A 15,712-nucleotide genomic window follows, 5' to 3' on the forward strand; every position below is an offset into this window, starting at 1 on the left:
TTCAGAGGTATCTAAAATTAGAAAGGCTGAATCTGGACTCTCACATTCAGAGATGCTGAGATCCCTGCAGGAAAAGATCTTCCTGTTTCTTCTACTCCCTACTTTTGCCCCCAGACAAACTTTTTTTCTTTAATTGAACTTTTTTTTTTTTTTTTTTTTTTTCATTCTTAGGCACAGGAATACAGAGAGGAAGAAAACATTAGGGAACATAGAGTACTAGAGATGAAGTTTTAGATGTAAAGTGGTGCTCTTCAAACTTTCAAGCCAGAAGGCAAAAGCAACACAGAAGTTGGGACGCAGGTTCCAACCATTATCTGATGCTCCCTGCTTTAGTGGAGCAAAAATATGACTCATGGAAGACACAAGATACACAGCAAATGAAAGTAAAAGATACCACTGTTACATTAAGATATCAATAAATTCTCCTGATGAAAAAATTAATCTGGTTATTTCAATTAGCTACTAAGGACAGAAAGGGTGCACGCAGTTTTGAAGATACTTTGCGAGACAGCATTTTTCTTTGAGATGCTTCAGCAAAAGGAAACAGTGATAGACATGCCAATATGGTTCATTTTTTTGCAGAAGAAAGACCCTCGGAAAGGCTGCCTTTCTATTTATTAAAAAACTTCAAGAGGGAGCAACAACAGCCAAGAAAAGCATCTGCAAACTTTTTGCTTGTATATAAATTTTTTTCTTTCAGTAAGATAAATCAGAGGTAGATATGCTGATGACCTCCCCCTGAAAACCCAAGCATTCCACAGGGTAACAAAAAATTCCAGAGCAATTTCCTGACCATTACCCCATGTATTTTTTTTCTTAAATTAAATTGGAATCATGGTAATTAGTGAAGAGATTTCTCAAGTGATTTTTACAGCAAAACTCCAAGACAGGCAGCCACAAGGCTGACACTGGTTTATGAGTGCAGAACAAACAGCACAATTCTGCTGAGAACAGTCACTGTCACTATTTAGTGGGAAGCAGGGACAGGTTTGAGCAATCTTGTAATTATACCTCTACTTTAGAGCTTCTATTTCCTAATCCTGAAAATAGTATCATGCATGACCTATGAAAGCATCTAAATGCTTAATTTGCACAAAATCCAGAGACAATTTCACTTAGCACAAATAAAGGAAGTACCCCTCGATTCGTAAGAGGTCTTCATTGTACCAAGCAAGGCTCGCACAGGCAGAGGGTCCTGGTGCGCCCTGCCACTTCAGAAAGGAAGCGGAACCACCAGAGGGCACTCTCGTAATCTGCAATTTGAATTTTGGCTGCCTAGCTTTTTTCATTTTTAATTAAAAGGAAATCTGACTCTTTTGCAGAATGAAGAGATCTTACTTGACACAGCGAGACAAAAGATTTTTCTCCAAATTAAAGGAAGCTAATGATATCTACAATATTTTCACATTACACCACATTAGCTAAAGAAACAGAATTTACTGATCAACCAATGCTTATTTCAAAACTGTGTTTTACAGAAGCAAAACATGATTTATATTAAAAACTAGCTCTTACTGTTTATAACATCTTTCAATTTATAATATTTTAGTCAATGAGGGTAGAAGACACCTCCAGCAACAGAACCAATGTTATATGTGGTTGGTGAGCATAGATGTGATCTCAAGCACATTGTCTGAATACAAATACAGGTAAATGTCCTTAATCAGATTTATGTTTCTGAAATCATTGAGGGGCTGACTGCGGATATTTTTTCTAGAAGATATTCAGTCATCTTACACAGAATATGTACATTCAGCACTGCATTATCACTGCATTATCACAGTCTCCTCTCTTATTTTTCTTGGGAAAAAAAAGGAGTCTTCAGAATAGCCCACTCTCACCACCTTTTCCAGGTTAGGAGGGTAATCAGTTACTAGAAGTCCTTTGTAGCTAATGATTATGTCATTTATTTCACTGGCCATTGTAGGGATATTGATAAATGGGGCACTCCTGAAGGTAAGGTTATTCTGAACACATCCTCCTGCCTGACACTTGCTGTCTTTGTTGAACAGATGCCAAGCACGCCTACTGCAAGCTGAATTATATATTGTATAGTCTCTAGGACATACTTCAACAAAAGTGAAAAAGCTCCATTTGCAACATGCCTTACAAAAAAAAAAAAAAAAAGAAAGAAAAAAAAAAGACAAAACCAAAACTCTCTTCTGTTTGCGACCACCAAGAAAAAAGTTTAGTCTAACTTGGTTTTTACTACCTTATACAAAAGTGCTTTAAAAAACCTTCTTAGACACTGTATTTGGAATCTGCAAAGTCATGGTGAGTAGTTCACTTGGTACCTTCGATATAGGAACATTAAAGCAGTGCTAACACAGTGATTGCTAAATCTACCCTTAGAATCCACATGCCCATTTCCATTACAGAAGGAAGGTAGTAGGTGCCTAAAGGTACAGGTAGTATGTACATTTTCTTAGAGACCGTGGGACACTGCTAACTTACTAACTGCAAAGTGAACTGGTAGCTCTTGTTTGCTATTCTGCTAATCTTCCAGAGTGTTTTATTTGCCATGAAATACATTATGACTGTTGATATCCTGACATAGTCCATTTTCAATAAACTACCCTAACACCTGATATAACAGTAAAATTACAAAGATCATATTCATGAAATCAAACAGATCTTCTTGGCATTCTAACCAGGATCATAATAAACATGCTCCCTTTTTCATTATATATTAATTTGAAACAATTTTACAGAGCTCCTGCTGCATTTAGGTCCCTGTGCACCCAGAAATCTGCATTACCTGGGAGCATATAATGGAACAGAATTAAAACAGATTGTGCAAAAACTGAATGCTCCATAGTCTAAGCCATGCCCTGCTGTACCCCACTCATCAACAGTTAAAGGAAGTCAGCAGTATCATTCACAAGATACTGCAAACAGAGTCTAAGCAATCTCATGCTTCCATTAATTTTTATTTCAAAAATTTTAGCTGGTGATTTCTTGTGCCTTCTACATTGCTAATTAAAGTAAGAGATGAAACATACCCGAGACACATTATTAGCTCTAGGCATGAAACAGTTAACAGCAGTGCACATGCCAAGGTTTTAATAAGGCTTAACAATAAAAAGCTTCAATCCTCCACTTTCACTAGATTTTGTTGTTGTGGTTTTCCCTTGCTTAGGGCAATCCATCTGTTAATGTTGACTTGCAATACAGTTAAGCTCACACATGTCTGAGGAGCCTACAACAGCGAACCTAAGCAGGAGCAAGCTCAGATGAATATTGCAGAGAGGAAGGGCTCGTCTCGGGCACGGATTCATTGTGCGCACACGGGCGCGCACACGGGCACGTACCAGTGCACTCCCCTCAGCTCCTCTCAGGAAACACTTTCAAAATGCAAATTACAGCAGGGCAAGCCAATCGCTTCAGTTTGCAATAAGGCATTTAATTATTTATCCTCTGGTTAGTTTATGACAGCTATTTTAGATGCTATAATTTTAATTTTTTTTATTTACTGCTGATTTTTTTAAAGTCTATTGCCAATCTGGAAAAGAAAAAATACAATAAAGCCACTATGACAGCAGTGATAAAGATTAGTAAATATTCATTGTTAAAAATGGCTCTGCACTGTGACCAGTGCTGGTATTCTCCCTGGGCCAAACTGGCTGTGTTTTCAATAAAACCAGAGAAGTATCCTTTCCCTTGAGCCCTGTTAGGCTGAGGCTGCAGTTGGAACTGTCATCCTCACACAAAAGCAAAGGGGCTGGGTTTTACAAACGCAAAGCCTAATTGGGAGATCTTCATGGCTGTACCCTTGACATTTATTAAAGCCTCATCAACAAAACAGGAAATAACCGTACTAATTAGCAGACCCATATACAAACTCCTGTTGGTTGGGGTAAAAGTGGATTCACTTCCTATTGTAAAGGAAACGTCCTCTCAGACCCCCAAATCCTGTTATGAACTGATTTTTAAAATGATCTTTCTCAGTAAAGCAAACTTTCATATCATACATAACTTTTCGAAGCAGATGTTTTACAGCATCTCAGGTAACTCTCAGTATTTAACTGTTTCTAAGAAGTGGAGAAGGAAAAGCTCAATGCATATATCTAAAATGACATAAAATATGACACAAAATTCTTTGTATTTACAATTTTCTAAATGTTTCAGTAGGGAAGAGATAGTAATAAAGTGCAAAGGTGCCTCTTTTTTGGAAGCAGGATGACCATTAAGAGAAATCTCTCTCTCTTGTTCATTGTTTATCTAGGTTTGGGTGAGTATTTCAGTACACCAGCATAACGACTTTATCAATATCTGGTCCTTACTTTAAATATGTATCAAATTGCCTGAACTCCACATTAGCACTATCCTTATACTGATACAGCCACTGGTGGAGATCATTTTAGAAATCTGGGTGGAGAGCCTCATTTGCAGGATAAGGAATACCAGAAAAAGGATTAGACCTGACAATAACAGCACCCTGAATTTCACTTCTTTTAAACAGCAGATTCACTACTAGATCAAACAGTCTCTCTCATATGCATGCATTGAATACAAAATATATATATTTTTATTTGGATGTAAACTTTAAAATCACCACTTATAAATAAAGAATTTATGTTATCGTATTCAAACACCAAGACCAAAAATAAAAACAAGAGTAGCAACAGCAAACTATTATTTTTCAGAAATCTTTTGGTTTATTCGCTCCTGGGGAGGAGGAAGAAGGAAGTGGCATGAGTGAGAGGTGAAGGAGTTCTTGGAGAGCAATCCCCATGTGCTCCTTCCTGCCCACTAGGTTCATGTGACGTCTGGGACAAGAGCTGGTTTTCAGCAGGGCAGTGCTGTGGGGCTCTCAGTTCCCAGCTTTGTTGGTAAATACACCCTACACAAACATGTGTATATGTCCATGTGCATACACATCCCTTAACACACGTGTGTATGGATGCATGTAAACAAAGCCAGGCACACATCTGCACTCCTGCCTTGTTTGCAAAGCTAAAAGACAACTGGTAGAAACAGCAATGATTACAGGATTTAGCACTGTACAGCTGCACGAACACAAAACCACAGAGAAGTTCAATTGTTCTGTCTGAACACACGCCTTCAAGAGAACCCTTTAATTGTACCAAGGTGAATTATATTCCTTTGTATCCCTAGACTCCTGCACACAACAATAGGCAGCACTACCATATCAGCGAAGCAGAAAGTCTTTGTATTATTTATAACCCTACTAAAAATAACTTAATACTAATGTACAATCTCATCATCATTTAGCAACCATCTGCATCAGTTCAATGTCGTATTTCAGAAACTTTATATTTATATTGCAATATCTAGAGGGGAAAAAAAAATGTTGTTAGAGCAACTGTGCTGAATTTATATACTTAATTCTCATATTAGGAAGATACGGGCATTAAAAATCCACATATATTAAAAACATGCAATAACAATATAATGTAAAAATAAATACCCATACATTAAAAATATGTACATATGCAAGTAAATATCTGCAGAAAAAAAAGTGTTAGAAAAACTACTTTGTTGATATTTTTGACATAAAACTGTCAAAATTAATCCAAAAACATTAAAACACTTGCCAAAGTTGAGACACTACACCTGTTACTTCAAATCTAGACTAGAAAGGATTAGAGAACAAAAGCCAAGACATTGGCACTGCATTAACTAGTTGACTTATTAATAAAATAATAAATCATAACTATCTGAGCAAGGTTAAAGGCCATGTGACTGCCAAAACAATTTATTAGAAACACTAAATTATTATGCCTTACCATAAGAAACTAAAAAAGATAGCTTAATACAGATCTGTGAATAGATCAGAATGTATTTTTGTGAGAAGCCTTTCTCAAAACTGGAATTTAAGAATTAAATCTCAGATCCATACTTACAGATCTCCTGTTCTTTCCCCTTGCAACAGGGTTGAAATACAAATAGCATTTTTTTTCTCCATACAAGCAGTGTAGCAGTACTTCTATAAACATAGCCTTTTAATCACACTATCCAAACACAGACAGGAAAATCATCTTGGAAACAGATTCACCAACACACTACTGTAAGCAGCAAAAATTTTTCCCTATATGTATGTGAATACAAACAGAAGTTTCAGGTGTCTTACCTGTGCCAGCCTTCGTTTTTCTGAGCTTGTTCTTTTGTCATAATGCGATGTGTAGACAGGAACAGTCTGTACTGCACCAGCACTGCAAGTTCCATACTCTTCCTCACTCTCCTATGCAACAAAACAGATTAAAAGTCCTTTATTTATAATCATTATCTGCAAACATACCCTCCATATTATGCATGCAGAATGCATTTAAAATTATCTTGCCACAATCTATTACTGTCATGAAAATACCATCTGTAGTAAGAAAATCAAATTTAGCTTTTCAAAACACTGGATTACCAACATGATCATTTAAAAGTTGAATTGCTCAAATGCTTTTGAAATTTTTCTTGAAATAGCATAATAGGTATCCAAAAAATGGTTCCTTCCCTGTACAGAAAAATCTTACATGGAAGCAAAATTCCTAATGGGAAAAGCAGCTGCAAAATGCCTAAACCATCTTTTCCGATAGTTTGTGATGTTGCTTTTGCAAAATGAAACTATTCATTCCTCTTGAAACACTGCTATTGAACTAAAACCGGACAACTGCACCTCCTGAAATACACTGTACTGCAAGACTCTCCCTTCTCAAATTCTCAGCTTGAAGCAAAGGCTTCAATTGTGATATCAAAGCAATCAACTTTATGAAAACATACATCCTCTTAATGTATCTTTGAAGACCTCTGTTGTTCTATGATAAAATATGCAAACAATAAAGAGATTATTCAGTGGATGCATAGAATGACAGATAGTTGCCAGAGGGCTCGTTATGAAAAATGTATTGTTGAACAAAGGGCTAAGCATATTTCAAAAGTCATTAAAAACACAAATCTCATGTGATTTGTAAAGTATAAGCTTCAAACTGATACAGGAAGCAGAGTAAGAAAGTAAATAAAGTGTACTACGTACCTTGTGTTTTAACTTATTCTTCACTTCTTTTATTCCTTGCCTTGCCTGGTTTTTTGCCTGGAGAAATAAAAGGACTTAAGTTGCTCAGCAAGACACTGGCTGGAGTCACAGAACATGCCTTATGATGCCATACTTATTTTGCCTTTTTTTGAAACACCTGGTGATATAAAGAAGGGCAATAACCTTTATCACAAATTTCAAACATGCACTGTCACTGTATTTTCCATATTCATGCTTTGTCCATCTATTTAAGGATTTTTTACAGTATGTGCATGCCAATGCTGTGAAAACACACTAAAAATTCTCCATTATCACTAGGGACAGGCTAAGAATGGTCATATACACATCACTCCTTTATTTGAAATGCTCCTTTAGATTTGAAAGGGTATTTTAGCAATAAAGCATGTTGAAAAAATGTTCAGATTTTTAAGATGACTGCTAGAGTGTTCCAGTCTGGCAACTTGCAGGGCAACATCAATCTTAAGAGAAATGAAGTGATTTCATATGCAGATGGAGATTTTGCCCAGTGTTGCTGAACAGCACAGTGCTGCTATTTAGGGGAGAATTCTGAATGCATTAAAAGAGGCAGACAAGAATCATTGTTGCATAGAAAACAGCCAAGAATATTCTTCAATACAGAAAGGAATTAACAATATGGAATACTATGTTATGCTAAAAACAATGAGGGGGGGAGAGAGAGAGAGAGAGAGAGAGAGAAGGGGGGAGAAGGAAAAAAAATAAAAATGGGGGTACAACACCAAAAACCCTAACAGAAAAAAAGATGTCTTTCCTACACAAATATGGGGGAAAACTACAAAAGTTTTCAAGGTTGTCTTGAAAACAGGACTTTTAAAATACATTCAAGGGCATACATATCTGAAAACTATCTATTTTTCTGTGGTTTTCTGTACGTGGCAATTCAGGAAAAAAAAATCATTTTCTTGAATCAAGAGGTCACAGAGTCTTTTTTGATCCTTAAATCATACATCCATAGGCTCAGTAACAGCACCATGGGGTGCCATGTACCAGATGCTAACCTGAAAGCCACTTTAAACTTTCCAGATCCTGCTCACAGCACTTGGATGAATTTCTGAGTGCTTTGTTCTAACTCTGAGGGATGGTCCCAACAACATTACTCAAAGCTCCCAACCAGTTATGTGACAATTAAGAAATGCATATTGCAGTCCTCTAGTACTAGGCTCCATAAAGGCAACAATGTAAGAAATTAAATGGGGTATAAATCTGGATACCATGTACACACAGATCCTCAAGAATTTACTGGAGTTTCCTGGCATACACAGAAGTTCACTTTGAAGAACCTTTACTATCAAGGGCATAATTATCAAAATTGAAGGCTGGAGAAGTCCATGTAACCACAGTCTAAGACAATGCAATTGAAGAAGAATAATTTGCAGATGAACCATTTTTTAATTATAAATGAGTCTATGAATATGAAGTATATTTATTTACCTGTTTCTCTCCACGACTGCCGTGTTTTTCAAGTGATGTAAAATTTAAAATTCTGTTTGAAAACTTTACTTAAAATACTCTAGCACAGACTGATTTACAGATCTATTCAAGACTATTTATAATGCATCCAGCTAGTGAAACATTTGGAAAAGCAAAAAGGAAGCCAAAAGTCTTTTCCCATATATTATAAAAGCAACCTTAAAATACTTCTCACTTCATTTTTTTCTATTGCTGTTTTACCATACTGCATAATACAGTATAATCTCACATGCTTCATGGGTTAGGCAGTCTTCGAAAACAAGATCTTTCAAGATGAGAAGTATAAGCATTAAACCCAGTTAAACATGAGTATTCCAATACCATCTTTAAAGGAGCAGATGATTTGCTGCACACTTTACTGAATCTTTACCACATCTCAATAGTGCAGCACTTACTGCCAAAGTGAAATTACAGCTGTGTATCAAATACCTAAATGATATTCAAATAAGCTTCTAGTGTGTAAACCAGCACTCTGATGCTTTGAGAAAGTTTGTTTTTATGTACAAGCTATGTAGAAGAGTCTGAATCAACTATAAATCCTAGTGCTATATGAGAAAACAAATTAAGGTGAACACTTTCTACAGGCTGAAGTGCTTTTCTGCAATTTATTTATAAAATGTTGAGGTTTTTCAGCATTCAGGGAGAATGAGAGGTAGTAGGAAATTGCAGTATTTTTATGTATTATTTATTTGAAAGAGATGATCTTACAAATTTATATGCTGTTTTTACAGCCGGAGTGGCTTTGGTCATCGCTGTGTTGATCAGTGCACTGCCTTTCTGAAATACACAAAAAATCTATTTCAGTAACATTGCAACACAAGGCAAACCTTAAGAAAACAGCAAGGAAAAATGAACAGTGTGCTGTGAAGAAGTAACAACCTTCCCTTGAAATGGGTAAGAGCAAGCACAGCTGTGTTTCCTCCCCAACCTGCTGTCTGCAGCTACACAAGGGTTACAGTATGTCATTCCACAGCTGACACATTTATCAAGGCACTCCAACAGAATGATGGATTTTTGGTCTTCATTCACTGTTACCATTACAAAATCAATTCAGAAGTTAAGGCTATTTTTCATGTGTTCCTATCATATTTATTATGCAACTAAAAAATACTTTGACCTGACAGGAAGGACTATCTCATTTAATCACACAAGAATTCTCTTAATCTAAAATAATATATTTTACTAATGCTGCAGAATAACAAGGTTATACCAAGAGTCTTCTGCTAGCCAAATTGTACAAATCTGTATTAACAAAATTGCTATTTACTAGAAGTGATAAGCTTCATATCAAATTGTCACACCTAATTCAGAGTTATGGAATGTAACATGATACAGAAAGCAGTGAAATCTTTGACTATACAGACATAAAAACCTTATGCATTTTGGCATTTGTTTTGTGAATGGGAATTTTTTTTTTAAATCTTCAATAAAAAAATTCACAAAATTACTGCATATACTATAGACTTGGTATTTCTTGTAGAATGTACTTACATTTTTCTCACAAATGAACAAACTTTTACATAGAAGTAAGGAAAAGGATGGAGACTTAAAAGGACAGGGTGGCCAGTATAATTACTTAACCAAGTTTATACCTTCACTGTGTGCATCCACTGCTGGTAAGATCTTGAATTCCCTGAAAGAGAAATGTCAAATATAACACAATCAAACATACATTCAACATTTTAAATGTTGCAACCCTCTTCATTACCCGAATAAAAAAATGTACTTAGAGTATTACTTATTCAATTAATCCTTTCCAGATAGACAAGGAATGTGAAGATAAGAATATGCGTACACTAAGAAAGAAATCTAGGAATCTCTCATTGCTTGTTTTCTGCTTCCTTTGTAAAAGCTTATGTCTTCACCACACAGTTTTTAATTCCAATTGAGGCAGAAAGATGAATTAAAACTATGATAAGGCAACACACTCATAGAAAGTATAAAAAGCAAAATACTAACTCAAAGGAAAGAATAATATATTAACTGCATTCAAGCATAATGATCCCTCTGGACAAACTTTCAAACACAACAATGACATGGACTGCAGAAGGTACCATCCCAAGGAAAAGGGACATGAGAAAAGTCTAAGGGTTATGGCACAACTATGCATTCCTGTGCAGAAAAAATCCTTTTAAATTATTAACTGTATCTACTTTCTTTCACAGAGAAAAACCTCTAAAGGCAAGTGAGAGCTACTGACTTCTGTAGGACCACCGAGGACTGAACTGGCCACAAGGGACCACATTAAATTCTACTTGATGAAGAAGTCAATACTACTTCCCAAAGGTGCTTCAGCTGAACAACAAAGATGAGGTCCATGATCCCTGAGAAAGTTTTAGAGTACATCAGTCACTTGAATACTCCAGTACTGTGAGCTGCTACTGACCCCATACAAGACATTCACTTTGACAAGACTGCTCCAGTTTCAGAGTTTGACCATTTTGAAAGGACCATACTGATATAACATTACAGACTTTTAACAGGAGCTCTCAAAACTCCTCGGGTGTTACAATAATCCATTAACTAAGGCCTGGATAGAATTATTCCATTGGCTAATGAAAGCCAAAATACTCTCCTAGAACATTTTCATGAACTAACTGGATTATTGGAAAAGATATTCCCAATTTCCAAAATGAGGTGAAGAAACATGAACTGTTTAGACTCATATAAGGCACTTTGACCCATCCCACTCAATTTTTACAAGCAATTTTGAGACAGCCAGACTCTCAGGAATCATGGCACAAGTGAAAGCAGTGCTTGCTTAGAGAGGAGAGACCCTCATGATGATTATGATCCCATCTCCATTAAGAACAGCAAAGAGCAACCAAAACCAAAACCAACTCTTTTTTCACTTCTTTGATCTGGCTCCCTAGAACTTTCAGAGAAGGAAGCATGCAAATAACATGTATAAGGTGAAATTTAACCACTGCTGGGGTGTTAGGGATATTGCATGAACAATAAATACTTTCTTTAACACAACATTTCATAACTTCAGTTCCTGTCAACAATGTTCATAGATCACCTGTCTTGTAGTGTACTCAATAGTGACTCTTTCCACATCTGAGCTTTCTCTGTCACAGCCTGACTAGATTAATAGAAACAGTAAATGGGATCACAGCAAATGGCCAAGTTTAATGGTCATCTACTTATGCAGAGAGACTTCAGGGAAGGAAATCAAGGAAACTGATAAATACTCATCTACAGAGACAGCCATGCTAACACTGCATACCCTCAGCTAGAGCCGAACCTCCTGAAACTCTAGCAAAAAAATCTCATTCCTTAAAATGAATTATCATTACAAGGGAGTTTCAAATGTTTTTATTTTTTCGGTTTTCTTTCTATTAGCACCAGTGATATTAGACCACCAGGAAAAAATTACTGCTGTAGCAAAATTCGTGTAATTAAAAATTCAGTAACATATTCTACAAGAAATCTGAGTGCTAAACCAATACATCATTATATTCTTGTATTGAAACTTACATAAAACTCTTGAGAACTAATATGTCCATAGAATAAAATGTAAGAGAAAATAAAATTTTAATTATAAAGTGCAAACTGTAATGAAGATGTCTCACAAATTTATTTGCAGATGCAGACACACAATTTTTTGACCACTATTTCTTTTAAAAAAGGAAATCATAAAAAATAATGAAATTTAAGCTTTGTTCTTCAATTTTCAGTTTAATTTTCTTTCCTGGTTTAGTTAAACTTGCATATGTAGAAAAAGGTGAATTTAAAAAGAGATTACTTAAAGAAACACTTTCCATTTGATTCAGTAGTTTTTAAATTGTACTTTCCACACTAAGAATGTGTTCACCTGTCCTTTTAATGGCTTGTAGCTAACACTAACTTTCTGTGACTTTTCTGAAATCTGGGTTTCACCTGTTTTTTTCAAACCTTGGGCTTCCCGATAAAGTTGACGGGAGTTAAGTCCGCAAAGAGATCATAGTTCTACCCCATTAGCGTCACAAAATGTCACCTTCAATTGCACACATATTGTTAGCCCTGCACTTCATAACAATAATGAGACAGCAGTTATGTAAATACTGAGTATGTGCCCTAAGCAATTTGTCCACAGCCTGGCAAGATCAGCTTGTCTGACTTGAAAAGTACACAGGCAGTGCAAGCCAGCCCAGCACCGCCAGCAGAGCTGAGTCCCTCCTGAGCAGAGCCAGGTGAGACACGGTTCACAGCCTGCCAGAGCACAGCAAAGAAACAAGCTTTATCTAACTTCTGTTGCAGTTTTATTGCAGCCTCCTGACCCCTAACTGCAGTCAGCAAATGAGCTCTGAATACTGACAGCACCTATCTGAATAATGGATGCTCGAGGTCTCAAATCGGTTTACAGAGCAGCATAACTAACCCTAAAAAGGCAGGGAAGATGTAAATCTCTGTAGAACTAACTACACCTTAATCAAGAAACAAAACCACAAATTATGTGCTAGATCCTAGCACAAGACACAGAAGGCAGGAGAAAGCAGTGAAAATCTTGAACAAAAGGAATTATGCACTTTTGAGAACAAAAAATTTACTTTTTTAGGAGGTGCAGATGGCACAGCAGCACTTGATAGTTTCTCTGTGGGGGCCAAATCCTCTCCTTGATGTGTCCCATTCAAGGACAGTCTTGCAAAGGAAGCCCATCCAAAGCTTCCAGCTGCAGCTCAGTGGATTTGTTCAAATCACATAAGCTCCATCTACTGAGGAAGCTTCTACATGACTTTCAAGATTGACCATAAAATAGTATTTGTGCTGTCATGCATATTTTGAGCCCATCTTTTGATACCATCTCTTACACCTGTGCTGCTTTTGGCTGCAGTAGAGTGAGCAGCTGAGTGGTGGTGGGTTTAAAACATGACAACACCTGAAATAACAATACACCTATCCTAAATGTTTAGCATGAAACCACTCCATAATACTGTAAAAATCAGCACTGGATGCAGGATGCCCTCTTCCATTTGGGTTTGCTGATGTGAAAAGTGTTGTAACAATTGTCAGTGAACACAACCGAGGCAAACAACATGAGGAATAATATTTCTGTTTATGAAGAAGATAAATTTCCGTGTCCCTTCTCAGATCATATATAAAAGTGAAAAAAAACTTTCCCTTTTTTAGAGTAATACATTCACTGAAGAAAGCAGATTTCTCTTAACATTCATTCTTAAAGCACTTTGATTTTTACACTGCAGAAATAAGTAGATAAGAAAAGAAAATGAAGTGTTTATGGAAAATGTAATTATCTAGAAGTGAAGCAGCACAAATGTCAAAATGATTTTAAAAATACAGTTTATACAGAATGCATCATATTATATAAATATGCAGTTAAAAATGTAAACACTATAGTGATATCTCACCCTATACTGAAATGTAAGTATTATTTTACAGGATTAAACAAACATATCTTCATTTAATATACTAGTAGAACTAGGTACATAATAGTATGTGTCCCAGCAGTGATTTGCTAAAGGCTAAAACCTTTCCAAGAATGAGTGGAAACAATGAAACAGCAACAAGATTAATGACTTCTAAAATTTACAGGACATCATGAGGACATCATGTTGAACAGTTCCCAAAGAAGTGTCAATGAGTACACCCAAATTAATTCTGTACCTCCACAAAAGCCTCCTGCTGTGATTTCTTCTTCAAAAACATCAGAGAATCCTCTCCCTGCATTTAATTTTGATAGCCGACCATCAATAAACTGCAGGTGAAAAAAGAAGAGGGTCACACACACTTTGCTGTCTGTTCTATTCTTTACAGTGTTAGAGTTTTAAATGTGTCCATTCTAATGGAATGTGTATGTTCAAGACAATACATGTCTTAAGGATAATACACTCCTTTCAGATAGACTTTACAAGAGCAGTTGTAATTATGAGCAGCAGGAATGTTGAGTACAGACCAAGAAAACTATTTATATTTTCTGCATTTTTCTAATGGCAAGAAAAGAATTTAATTCCTTAAAAATAGTAACTCTGGATTTCTTATCATAACCATATAAAGGTCATCAAGACATTCCCGGATGTTCTGTTGTGAAATTGTGGGTCTTTTTAAGCACTAACCCTTATTTAGGTGCATCCACAGATGCATATTGCAACAGTTGTCCTTACGTAGAGGTTACAGCTGTGTGACTACACGAATTTGCAGCTACAGGTAAGTGTATATACAAAGACTGAAATGATCCAAATGTGTCAGAAAAAGTCAAAATTAGAAAACGAATGATTAAACCTCTTGGAAGGGATGAACACATTCTTTTCAAGAATTATCAGGCTTCAAGGAGTACAACAAGAACATTCTGATAGATGTAAAATTCTTTCAAGAAGCAACCCCTCCCTTTTTGTTTTGAAAAGGCTAATTCAAGTCTGACAGATAAAGTGAGAAAGCAATTTTCCAATTATACACAGTTCATCTTCTAGAAAGAATTATGAGTTATTCACTGGTACTAAACAGTACATAGGAATGAACCAGAATTAATTATTTGGCTGAATCATTTTTTACCACAGATTATCCAAACAGTGTCAGTGACAATCTGATGCTTGCCAATGAACAGACTAGTGACATGAAAAAACCAATTTTCTCAGAGTACAAAAATTCCAGAAGCAAGAATAAGGTAAGCATGCAGATATTTTTCTCTTCCTTGTCTAAATTCCTTCTATTTTTTTTCATTTTACTCCAAGTTGGCCTTTTTCCAAATAGCTTGGTTCATGGTCAGACCACTGTGGGATCACTGGATTATTTCACAGTAAGAAAAAGAGATAAGAGCACCTTTAGCTACTGCTGTGAAAAAAAGCCCCAAAAACAACAACCCCCACTCTCATCCCTTCCTTTGAACTGTAACACATTTTCTCTTTGGGGAAAGTTATGAATTCATGCCATACTATAAACTAGCATAAGATTTATGGACATGCTCATCATTTGGTAAAATCCTATCAACAGAAGGCTGAGACACTGACTGAATGTGAGAGGGTCACACCAACTGAGTATTTAATGTAAATACTGACAAAGAGAACTGTTAGCAAAAAGATACTGGAGACATTATTTAAAATAAATGATAAGTGTTAGTAGTGGTGGTAGTAGTAGTTACTACTTTTGAGTAATTTACTGTTAATGGTTGCACTTAAACTGCTCCATGAAAAGAACAGCATGTGGAATCACACATAAAATTTATGGGTTTTCTCCTTCCATTTTTCAAACCCACACTCTTCAAACCCACAGACTGAA

At 36.1% G+C, this 15,712-nt stretch overlaps 1 protein-coding gene across 3 annotated transcripts in view; it reads right to left on the bottom strand.

Moving 5' to 3' along the window:
* The window catches only part of DENND1B (DENN domain containing 1B), a 165,643-nt gene that overhangs the window by 15,986 nt on the left and 133,945 nt on the right, over positions 1 to 15,712 (bottom strand). For all 3 annotated transcript variants that reach the window (XM_042029911.1, XM_042029910.1, XM_042029909.1), the window contains 5 exons: positions 14,105 to 14,195; positions 10,090 to 10,130; positions 9,206 to 9,274; positions 6,989 to 7,045; positions 6,095 to 6,205 (listed from right to left, as the gene is read on the bottom strand). In XM_042029911.1, coding sequence (XP_041885845.1) covers positions 6,095 to 6,205; positions 6,989 to 7,045; positions 9,206 to 9,274; positions 10,090 to 10,130; positions 14,105 to 14,195 — 369 coding nt within the window. The remainder of the gene's footprint in view (positions 1 to 6,094; positions 6,206 to 6,988; positions 7,046 to 9,205; positions 9,275 to 10,089; positions 10,131 to 14,104; positions 14,196 to 15,712) is intronic.

The sequence above is a fragment of the Corvus kubaryi genome, unplaced genomic scaffold (assembly GCF_017639235.1).
Source record: "Corvus kubaryi isolate FWS band 111438036 unplaced genomic scaffold, C.kubaryi_AGA036_p1.0 37334, whole genome shotgun sequence".
Classification (NCBI taxonomy): Eukaryota; Metazoa; Chordata; class Aves; order Passeriformes; family Corvidae; genus Corvus; species Corvus kubaryi.